Source organism: Xylocopa sonorina, chromosome 5, assembly GCF_050948175.1.
Source record: "Xylocopa sonorina isolate GNS202 chromosome 5, iyXylSono1_principal, whole genome shotgun sequence".
Lineage (NCBI taxonomy): Eukaryota > Metazoa > Arthropoda > Insecta > Hymenoptera > Apidae > Xylocopa > Xylocopa sonorina.
The window spans coordinates 2,647,069-2,659,584 of record NC_135197.1 but is presented as its reverse complement, the minus strand read 5'-3'; the positions used below and the strand labels follow the sequence as shown (position 1 = coordinate 2,659,584).

The window sequence follows — 12,516 nt, the reverse complement described above, 5'->3', positions numbered from 1 at the left end:
AAGTTTGCACCAAATTGACAATTGTAAATACCGAATATGTGCGTGGTCAATTACCTCTGAAATATTTATTTCCATTCTAAAACAATTAAAGCAGAACATAAATCTTTATCACGAGCCAAGGTTAGCGACAACTCGTCTGCGATCCACCTCTGCGGCAATTAAGTACTAACCCATAATCATCGCGCGTTGAACAACTAGAATTGTGAAAGGAGAATGGACAATGTATTCGATCGTAATAATATTATTGACAAAGTGCATTTATTTTCATAAATGATGAATGTTGTTCCCAAAATAGTGTGTATCAAGGAACAAGGTACTGCGAGAGAGGGTCTAGTAGGAAGGAGGAAAAAAAAGGATGCGGAGGATGAGCGGTAATCGTATCACATAAGTGTCATGCTTCGGTATAAATCCATCCCGACGACTGTATCTGGCTCCTCTTGTCCGTCCAAACCGGAAACACTTCCATTTGTCAACACAGTTTTACTTTAGTAACCGTTGTTCGCCCTCGTCGATAGTCGCTCGCACCCCGATGGCGTTCGCCATCGCGGAGTCCGTGCGTCCCGAGTTCAAAGGGGCGTTGTTGTATTTACCTTTCGTCAGCCGCCTGTTCGGCTGGCCCGAAACCGCGAGCAAGTTCTCCTCGAACGTGTCCACCGTGAAGTCCTGCTCCTTCAGCAGTTTCGGCAGTATCGCGCTCGTCTGCCTGTTCTGCCTGACGGTGGCGCGTCTAACCGACGTGACTATTTCGATCCTGATGCGCGATATACCTTTGTGCGATCGTTTCACGACCGCGGTCCGTTTTAGAGCTGATTTGGGCGGCGGTGGCGGCGGCGGCGGCGGCGGTGGCGGTAGCGGCGGTAACCGTGGCGCTGATGCGTGCGGTAATCGCGGCGAGGGTGCGTGCGGTAACCTTGTTCCGGTGACCATTCGGGCCGTGCACGGTGGCGGGAAGCATGGTGGTATAGGGAACCTCGATCTAGGCGGCGGCGGTGGCATGAGTGGTCGCGGAAGTGGTCCGTACCTGAACGGTCTGGGCCCGTAGAGAGGCAGCGGGCCAGACAACGGCGGTATCGGCGGGATGTGAGGAGGAGACGGCCTAGGACGGAAGCCTGGCGGAGGACCGCCGTAGCCGAAGTGCGGTGGTGAGAATGGGCCGTCTTTCGCGAAGCGGCGACGAGTCGGCGCGAAACCCGGTGGCTCTATGCTGTACGGGGACGGCCTACCCTGCTTCAACGACTTCAACTTCATCTTTAGCGTCGATAACATAACCTTGCTCGTGTCGACTTTCTCGCACGGGGTTCTCTTCAACGCGGTTATATAGATCTCGCGCTCGATCGGGTAGCCGCGGGCCTCTTCGAACGCTGCAACAAACAGGCAACGGACGGTTGGTTGCGTAACAGATTACGAGATCGGAAACGGGCACAGTTGTCCGCCCGGTTTTGAACAGAGAGACCGCGCTGAAGGCGAAAACTGTTTTAATCGAGGGTAAAAGCGGAAGAAATAACGATTGTAGATAGAGAATTAATGTCATGGAACGAAATTAGATGGTTCAAAATGGAGCTCCTATGTTGGTATTAATTTTCTGCCGATGAACACATGCCTACTTTATGAAGGAGCAACTGTTGGGGACATAAAAAAATAATGAAAATAACTCAGTCCAGTACCTGAAGTTTGAAATTGCAATTTAGAGACTTGTGCTATTGATAACAAATCGAAATACGAAAAATTCGTGAATCTCAACATGTATTATTCGAAACGTATATCTTAATTCAATTATGAACACACAATTGCAATCACAGTTAAGCAAAATCAGTATTTCAACACATCTCTCTAAAGGCTAAAAGTTTAAACTGAATTCAAAATTTTGTTAGCTAAATTAATTTATATAGTTCGCATTTTACAAAATTGCTCGTGTTAACATGATATTAATTACTATTATAAAATTTCATGTTAAACATTATTGAAGAATAATCAGAAATAACAGTATTCCAAAATGAAACCACTTTATATACTGCACCGTGATTATTATTATCATCTAACAACCAAATAAACCATTACAATAATTTATAATTCACTCACCTTTTAAACAATCCTTCAATTTCCAACCTAACTGTTGTAAGAGATACCTGTCACAAAAGAAATTTATGCATTGCATTAGAAAACTCGAGCTTAACGAATTAATAAGTTTTTTCGTATATAAAATTTTAAGCATGCATCTATTTGTGATTTTCATTAATTATATTCAGTGTTTTTCTTACTTAAAACGTACTAACCTACAAATAAGATATCCAGTACGATTTACACCATGCGTGCAGTGAACTCCTACAATTTCATCTGAAACAAATGAAAGTAGCAATCATCAATTTACGATTAAACACGAACTATCAATGTATATTCGTAATTAAAATTGGCTCACGTATTATTAAATATTCGGAAATAGCACATGAATGTTTAGAAATAATTAAGATAAGAACAAATTAACACGCTCTATGCCGCGTGGAACATATAGTATGCGCTCCACACACTGAATTTCCGTTCGAGCCATTTGAAATTCTCATTATAAAACGAAGAATGCAAGCAAGCTTTGTAATGTAAACTCTTAAAAAGTTTATGCTACTGTAAAAATCGTAAAAAATTCTAAAAGATAGGGAGTGTACACCCCACGCAACCTGAACGAAAAGTATCCAAAAATCGGTCCGGGATGAAACATATTAAAATATCAGGAAAAGCTCATAACCAATAATAATTAATGATAATTATAATTAGAAAAGGAAAATTACATTTATCTGAAAAAGCTGATAAAACAAAGAATTAGAATACTTATATGAGAAATGGCGTGTTTATCCGTTGCGATTCTCTACTTGATTCCTTTGAAACAACAGTATAAAATCACATTTAACGAAAACCGGATTACAAATGCGATGTAATTAATATCATCGTGAACGCGTGATTATGAAACGTGAAAACGTACGCGCTGAAACGAGCCGAACAACGCGAGTAATTAAGGGTTGCGCGTTCGAAGTACAATACATGCATCTTGAAGGATTGATGTAATGGCTGGCAATACGCATTCGTGGCTATTAACGGCGGAAGATATTTTTCGAGGGCTCGACGAGTACGATCGCCGCGCGAAAAAGGAAAAGTAAACGGAAGGTTTGCACGCGCGTGAGGCAAACCCAACAAGAGCAATCAGCGGTATACGCGAGCCGAGACGTACGATTCCACGGGTCATCAATTTAGCGAAGAGCCGAGGGCCGGCACCTCTTCAGGCCCGGTAAGGGGTTGATTATAATATTACCGCAAATTACCGGCGAAATCTGCGACGAATTCACGACGGCAGTTCCGTGGAAGGGCATACCCCTAACGAGAGTAAGCGTAATAACGAACACCGCGACCCCATCGCCACTTTTCGCCTTCAATTTCGTTCACCGCGCGTTTCCCTTTTCCGCGCTCGCCGCGGATAAGTACCGACCACTTTAAACCCACTTCGTACCTCTTTACCTCGGGTTACATCGAGAATTAAGTGGCTATCGGTGATCACGCGATACGTCGTTTGACCTTCGCGAGCCTTTTTAAAAGCATCGTTCGCATATATCGCGATACGATTCATACGCGGCAGCGACAGTTTGATGTTTCGTCGCGCATATGCGCGCACGATATCGCGACGCGTCGAGAGGAATTATGCTTCGAGTATTTTCGAGTAACATTTTTGGAACCGACAGTGGTCGACGAACCAAATATTCAGTTTCAAATAGCCAGAATGTTCCAGTTAAATACATAAATTTCGGTACTTTTATTATATTACAACGTATTAAACGTAATGATATAATTTAATATCCTTTACCAAGAATACTCGCGTCCTTCACATTACTTCTAATATTTTACTAATCCCCATCGCTAGAAATATATTCGGATGATAATTCAATGATTTATTAACGAGGACATGCGAAGAAGCGTATGCGCATGGCTCGTTCAAGGGGTACATCCGGTCTGGAAGACGTTCAAAAAGAAACGAAAGGCATTGCAGAGCAGCATCGTGCGTAACGCGATTCGAAGGAACGCGGATACACAAACGCAGAAAGCGACCCAAGGCTGCCGGTTTTGCACGCGCGGTACCAGCAAGGTAGCCCCGTATCCCAGAACTCTATCTATCACAGGGTCATCGCGCGTTTGCATACGAAGGAACATACATCTCGCGGAGGACAGGAATATTCTTGGAACACGTCGGCATCTAATGTGAATCTAGAGCGAGTGCCCCCGCGGAGCACCGGCGTAGTAAGCCCTGTTAAATAAGCTGATCCCCGAGGAGATTGCCAAAGACCTACGACCTTTCTGATGCGCCGTATCGATTTTCGCGAACGATTAAACACCGGCCAACGCGTATCTTCCTTCCGTAATATCAAAGGTACCACGCGTAATTAATATCTTTTAAACGCCCACGCTCCTTTCGGTTCGTGCTCGATCCATTGTTACGCCGCTGCGATTGCGTACCATGTTACTTCCGCCAATGTGTTCACGGATGCAACCATATCTGTATTAATTGGAATCGCGTTACCATAGCGATCAATCATCCTTTTACGAACGAATGGTTTCGGTTCTAGTCGAGGAGTGGTCATTCGTAATGCGCTATTCAAATAATCAATCAAAGGAAACGGTCGAAATTAACGGAAGAACTGTGTGTCTCTAAACCTATTCTAATGTATGTATTATTATTTTTTTCACGTACATTTGATTCTTTTAATTAAAAAGCTTTCTATCGCGAATTAGTGGACGTTACTAATGTTACTTGTGCAAGTAGATACATACCTACGTGAGAAGGTTTGTTTAATAATTTTACGTACGAAACGAAATAATTAATGTAACTGAATAAAAAATACTATACTATGGTGTATATGATACAATATTGTTAAAGAATATGTAAAAGAATTAACAAGGTACATTTTAAGCTTGTAAAAATTCAATCGACATTTGTCAATAGATAGGGAGTAATTATTTTTACACTACAGCACACGTTTTCGTAGAAATAGAAGAGATATCTGGTACAGACATTTACCGCATTCTTTCCCTGCGATCATCAATTACTATTGCCTATGTAACGCTTTTATTTGCAAATTTGCAGTATGTATAAAGGATAAGATATGTACAGGATTAAAAATGTGCATAAAGTGACCTAAGTATATATCAAATTGTGTAAACAAGCGTTATATACTTGGAAAAAAGTGATTTCACTAAAATTGCGTATAGGGCCACCCTAGGCAACGCGAAAGTGTTTGCAAAGGCACCCCGCTGCTCAGGCGAACGAACTTAAACGTTGCTCTCGACAGGAGCCGCGCCACAACAGAGATGTTCACCGCATACAAATAAGCCGTGTACCAATTGATATGCTATCAATTGGAACGAATTCTTCGATAAATTTAAACTGACGGCGAATACAAATCAGTCCAGCTGGAACGGACAGCCCAATTTGTCAGTCTAAATGATCAATTCGCAATTATTCACTTCTGTAAATATCATAATAACTAATAATTAGACAGAATTGTTGGCTTTACATGTTATACATTTCCATATTTAAAATATTTTTTCTTCCCCTAACATTTGGTTCTTCTTTTAACCCTAGATATTCATTTAAAATTTAAAACATCTCAAAAACTACTCATCGCTTCACCACTTTACCCCAATATCTTCTCGATTAGAGTAACGAAAAGACTCAAACAACAAATTTGCGTGCGTGTTGAGGTAACCAATCATCGAAAAGAAAAAACTGAACCGTTCAATTTCAAGAAAAGAAGAGACACGACTCGTTCCAGTCGCACGAACCACGCGAAGTAAAAACAGATAAAAGGTTAGGCATCCTGTATCGCGCGCCACACCCCGATGAACGTTCGGGTTACATTTCGGGCTACTAGAGTAGTCGCGAAGCACGACCCGAAGCGACGTGGTTAATGTGGCAATATGATATATAAGCGAGAGGTACGTCGGCTCAAATAGCCCGCGGTAGAAAGGACTCGTTGGGCTCTCCTTCGCCCCGCGGCCTCTAGTAAGGGCGTAAAACCCCGCTCGGGAATATATGTAAGGGCCCGCTGAAACGAGGGGGGGTGAAGGGATATTTTTGTTCAACGTCCCCGGTCGCGCGCGTACATAAACACGAAAATATCGCCGGTACGTACGCGCGGAGAAGCGCCAACGGCTTTTCGGCCGGCCGATTACTGCCGTCTTAAATCAATCGAACGATCGAACTTCGAGCGTGCCTCTCGTATCGGCGAGTACACGCCGGCCATACACGGGGCTGTACCGCGAGACAGGCATAAATGCACACCTATACCACCGCGTATAGGTGGCCCGCGGAGAGTGCAGCGTGACACGCACGATGGATGCAAGACGATTAACGACATCTTACGTTCCGCGGCCGATAAATCACTGGCCACTGTAAATGGACTCGGCTTACTTATCTCTCACCTTGCGTACCTTCGCGAGGTGCCGCTGCCAGAGAAATTATAATAAGCCTCACCCGCCGGCGTGTACGCTGCGCCATTATTGCTAAATCACCGCTAGATACTGCGAGGGGCTACTGCGCGTACGCCGCCCTCGATTCTACGCTCGCGAAATTAAACCGGCAACGATCATCGAGGACACGCGGTTTTCGCGAAATTTTTTCCACCATCGTGTACCACAAATTAATTAAATAAACACTTTTTGGGTGTAAAAAGTAATAATTTTTTTGAGTAAAAATTTCCAAGTTCTTAACCTTCGGAATAATTTTGATCTCTTTAACATGGATGATTGCCAATAAAAAAAAATAGTCGTCGATTATTTTTAGAATCTGAAACTCCAAGTAAAGTTGCATTGGACTTGATGTTTCAGCTGACTGATGCTCCTTACCAGATGATCGATATAGGTTACATGAAATACAGAGATATGTGTGTATATATATATGTATACGAAACAAACTTATTAGGATACACGGGAATTGTAAAATATGTCAATGATGATAAATTGTTGACATTTTAGTATCTGTTTGTCAGATGGACACTATCTTCGCCTATTCACAACCCGAAAAAAACTGAAGATTACCAGAGTGATTTTTGCAACAATGATATTAAAGTAAGTTCGACAAATCGTACAATGAATGTAGAAACCGTTGTGAAAGTATTACGCGATTAATTTGAGTTTAAAAACGAATAATAATAATTTAGGTTGAAGAAATTATCCACGCATTGCAAATTACATTAAAGTAAATTTGGAAACGAGATATAAGCGAAGAGACATAACGGACGAACATTTTAAGAAGTCCATAATAATGAGGAAATATATCGTAATTGCAATTAAGAGGTTCTTCTTCTACACTGTAGCGTGTCAATAGGGTATTGGGTGTTGGAAGGAATTGATAAATGCTAAGTGACGGTCAATGGATGGGCGATACAACGACATCTTCAGAATGTGTTTCGACACGTACTTCAACGAAGTCTCCTTTCAAGTTCCGTTTTAAGAACTCCTAACATTTTCGTGAACGACTTTTAAATACTATAAAACATTAAATTAAGTAGGTACTAGTACATTCTTTCAATATATTAATGGTTCATTACCTATGAAGTAGTAAGAGAGAGGAATAAGTATTACATATCAGATAAGACTGTATTAATATCGCATTCCAATAAATTGTGCTATAAAAATGCAGGTATATCAAGCAGTCGTGGCCGAGTGGTTAAGGCGTCTGACTAGAAATCAGATTCCCTCTGGGAGCGTAGGTTCGAGTCCTACCGACTGCGGGGAAATTCAATGAGTGAATAATATTTTTTGTTTTACATTACGAAAATGTACATGCTTCGTACCATCAAGATCACCAAATGTGTGCTCATAAAAATTTATTACGTATTAGATAAGTTGTAAGTATATCTAGACAGGCGAAGATATTGACTGCTATCCTGTAGCAGTCCAATACTACTGAAGAATTTGAGTAGCACAATATTCTGTAAAAGCGGAATTAAAATTGTACTTTATAAATGTTTCGATTCAAATAACGTATTTTAACTTATAATAATATATATATTTATTAAATGTTAGCGTAATTACTATACATTACTGAGTGACTGAGAACGAGAGAAAATTAGTCACAATTTAAAGTACCTAAGAATTGAAAAAGTTATTTCAAATATAATGCATCTATAAAGAAATATTAATAATTGTTTATACCTACGTTATCATTGCATTAGACAAATGAGTAGACATATGAATTTTATGCTTGGGGAATATATCTGCATACACCTACATTTGAATTATGACGATTATAAACGCATAGATAGAAGGTTGAGAATAATCTGCCATTTCAGTGATATGAAATCATTTCAAACGATATCTCACATTTAGTTTGGATTGTTACCGTCGATACTTTTTTTGAACATTTTTAAAGATGAAGATTCAGCTGGCACTATCCAGAAAGAATCGTTTCGATCCTTTGTATTTATAAGACTCGAATCAATTTTCGAATAAAGATTTCAAGGAAGGCATTTGGAATGTAGGATATTAGAATAATGGTAGACAAGATTGATGATATTACTAGTAAGATATACAGACCCAGTATGATGTAATGCAGACTCACCTTCACCACAAGCTGACGTGAAATCATCCATCGTTTTAAAGAATCTGAAAGGAAAGAGAACACATATATTCACCTTTAGAAAATGAAAAAGACGGGCAATCCGAAGTACATGAAATTCTGATTACGAAAAAGGAACGAAGACAAAATAAAGGAAACTTTCTACTTTCCTTTTAATGAATTTTATCGCCAAATTACAGATAAATTTCGATCTCCATTTCCATTTTTATTCTCATTGGCTTTTAACGGAGTAAATTTATGTAGCTGAAAAATTTGGATAATTTTGAATGATCGTATAAATCATTTCTTGTTTGCACAATTATTTTTGGAACGTGAGTTGCACTACGTCAATTCCTTGCTCTCCAATTAATCAATCCTTAACTATCCCGCATGAAATTAGTAAATCGCGATGATGAATGAATAATTATATCAGAGACCGCAAATAAACATGTGTTTTGTATTTGTTTATGATAAATACGTCTCAACGGTTCGTAACGTGACGTGAATTAATATTGCAGTGACATAAAAACGGCATGAATCATCCTCCCGTTGCAGTCCTGATTGATTAATTTATCGTAAATTGTAACGTAGCATGATAGGGGAAAATTTCATACAAAGTCGATGGATGCGTCTCATGCATAGAGTATGCAATAAAACGACGAAGAGGAGGAGGACGAAGCGGGCGGCGTGCCTTCCCTTTACTTTCGTTCCGTTGATAATTTGCGCGGGATAACCGGAGATAGCGATCGAATTTCCATGGACCCGATAAAAAGAATAATCGGCTAAATAAATATTCAAATATGGTAACCGGTCGGGAGAGGTGACAGTGTAATAACTGTGTAATAGGCATGCAGGGACTCCGTAGCAAACGAAGGAATATGGTAATGAAGCTCGGGTACGCGAATCTTGCACACCCTGAATTGCAGGAAATATACCGGGGAATGGGAATTCACGTGCCAGAAAACCGCGAACAACTGGAAAAATCGATTTTACTTTGTATCATCAATATACATCATATTGAGAACGTACAAGGGAAATCCATTAAGCCCATTTTTCGATTAGCAATTTTGCCAATAATAAAATAGTGTATGCTACCTACGTATTGTAGTTGCATTTATGAATGCAATAACTTTGAAAGTAAACATTTTTTGTCGAAGGACACCTCAACATTTTTGTTTTCCATTGCTTTTTCTATCCATGTACGAGTTTAAATAAAACAAAAGTATTTTCCAAGTATCACAATCTACAGGACATACAATTTCATATTAGCTTTAATATATCAACCTCTGTTTAAGTAACCAAGATTTTTCTTTGATTTGCGAAGTCTAAAAGTCTGCGCTGAATTAATTTGACATAAACTTCGGAATTTGTTTTTGGAAAGGAAGACAAAACGTTGCCAATGCACCTTTTTTAAGCGCTTCTCTTATATCCTTGTCATTGACTTTTGAAAGCTACACATTTTTTTAAATACATCGATAAATAATAATTTATCGATTACGAAAAAATTTGATTTGAATACCCAGCAGATAATTTCATGAAATATTGCTTTTACTTTTTTGAATCAACCAAAACTCGATTCTCATGCTATCTGAATACGATAACGTCAACGTATTAAACATTGAAAAGATTTTTGCAAGTTAAGAATAAAATTATTTTTAAAATTTCGTTTCACGCACACCAATAATAAGCATTGAAAATATTTCTATAAGTGAATAAACGATAACAAAATAGTTGTTAGAATTTCGTTTCAAACACGTCAGTAAGTACATGTTCTCTTAGCTTCCTAAAAGCACCGTTTAAAAATTTCCCCGGAAATCGATCGTAATCTATCGTAATTTACACGGTAGGAAATAAAGAGGAAACTAGAAAAGAAGGTAGAGGAAAGCAAGACGAGAGGGAAGGATCTCTAAAAAGATTTGCAGATTCGAAGATAGAACGCCGGTGGTAATAATTCATTGGGCGGGATCGTGCATCGTCATCCCTTTTTCTTGGGGGTTCGGTTGAAAGAAGATAGAAGGGGAAAAGGAAGGACTTATTAACGGATTAAGCCCAGTTCGACTACTCGATAAATAATCGCAAGGTGTTCATTCCCCTTTTCGCATTCCGTTTGGGATTCCAGAAACATTCCAAACGCGAAAACAAGCCTCGGGGATGCCACGGCTTCTGCTCGTGCCCTCTCGGGCCTGATATTAATGTGACGTTAATTTCTCATCCGGCTTATTACACGCGCTTGCAGTTTACTCGCGACGTTTATGCTGAAATCTCTTCGCTTCTTCGATTAAATGGTATCTTAAATTGGCCAGCTCGTTCGAGTAATTCGTAATATTGCTGGATAAATCGCAGGGAACGACGTTAAAGGTGAAAGTATTCGCCATTAAAATTACCCGTACGAAGCGTGTACACGCGGCTGCTTAATTTTACGCACACGTTTTACATAAATAAAGATAACTCTCGCGAATTCCTCTCGCATAAGAGTAGAAATCTCCGGCGTGGCATAACGCGTCGAACGGGACGGACTTTGTTTAATTAAATGCCGTCGGTAATAGTATTATTTTCCGCCTTCCATTTAGTGTTACTTTATTAATAGATACACCAACAAAAGATACGAGAACCGTTCTGAGAGCCGTGAAATCGTTTCGATTCCACCTACCAAATGTATCCGCGATGAGTTTGGTTCTACGAAAAGTTATTACTCAGTCATTGTGTGAGAATAGGGTAGCCGAATGGCGCTGCTCTATAGAGGCTTAATAGGACCGTTTTAGTACCCGTGGTCCCTTTTACCTTCCAAGCGGACATCCTATAACCCCGATTAGTATAACACGATTAGAACTTCTACTAACTCATTCACTGACTTACTGTCTTCCCCCGCTCCTCGATAACGATCAATTATAAGAATAATTAGTCACGCAACGCGCGATACGCTATAAAATTAAGAATCTCGTATCGCCACCCTCAGAAGATAATAATATTTAACTCGGAAATAAATAAATAAAGCGATAACCGAGTCACGAGAAGGCGTATCCATCAGGGGCCGGTATTACCTTCTCAGAATGAAATATCGAAAAACGGCTGCACGAGATCCGCGCACCGTGGCGCCGGCGGTACGTGAAAAATGACGAGCGTTAAATTAATTTGACTTCGAATTTGAATTACAGATTCGACGCGGTCGTTGAGGTGTCTGCGGACGAGGCGCGAAGCGCCTTGCTCACTTGGAATTTCCCCATCGGAAGAACGGCTCTCATCAACGTGTCCCGATCGTCATCGTTGCAGTCTTTGTTATTTCTCATCGTTAACGATGTCCTTCTCGTCTTTAACTCGTCGAAAAACCGCGCTCAAAAGTTATTAAACGGGTGAAATCATCTTTTGAGATGTCTTTTCCTTTTAACTCGAAGAGAAATATCGTGAAAAGATAATTCATTCATTCGCTGCGACTTCATTTTACACTTGTGCTACATATATAACATTTTTCTAAATTATTTACAATAAATGCAATGCAATTATTTGATCGTTTTTAATTCAGCGATTTAAAAAAAACTTGTGGACTTCAAATTTAATTCAATGCTGCGTATATCTACTCATCATGTTGTACACAAAATTGTGTGTACTATCTAATTATAACCAATTCGCGTACTGCAAATGCAGAAAGAAGTAAAGTGTTACGTGCGTTTCAAAGTAACGAAATTTTCCAGAGGACAAATATCGTCAATTTATACATTTGCCTTGGTTCTTCCGACGTGTGGACGGTGAAACTTTACAGAGCGTACACTGACACGAATTTGTTCTGTGGCTCGTACAAACAGACCCTTATTGGATGAGGATAAATATGAATACCAAAGTCGACGGAAGGGTGCTCCTGGCCACCGAATCGTAATATTTGGTCTGCATAAAATCGGGAAAACTTCAGGAATGTTACGCGTCACAGA

At 40.0% G+C, this 12,516-nt stretch overlaps 1 protein-coding gene and 1 non-coding gene across 2 annotated transcripts in view; one reads left to right on the top strand and one right to left on the bottom strand.

Moving 5' to 3' along the window:
• Positions 1-236: 236 nt before the first annotated feature.
• LOC143423603 (uncharacterized) overlaps positions 237-12,516 on the bottom strand; it is a 43,089-nt gene continuing 30,809 nt past the window's right edge. Inside the window, exons 6-9 of the mRNA XM_076895055.1 lie at positions 8,597-8,640; positions 2,274-2,334; positions 2,080-2,126; positions 237-1,361 (exon numbers count right to left, since the gene is read on the bottom strand). Of these exons, the coding sequence (XP_076751170.1) occupies positions 481-1,361; positions 2,080-2,126; positions 2,274-2,334; positions 8,597-8,640 (1,033 nt within the window). The 3' untranslated portion in view covers positions 237-480. The remainder of the gene's footprint in view (positions 1,362-2,079; positions 2,127-2,273; positions 2,335-8,596; positions 8,641-12,516) is intronic.
• Trnas-aga (transfer RNA serine (anticodon AGA)) lies at positions 7,685-7,766 on the top strand. Its single transcript has one exon. It is a non-coding gene; the product is annotated as a tRNA-Ser (tRNA).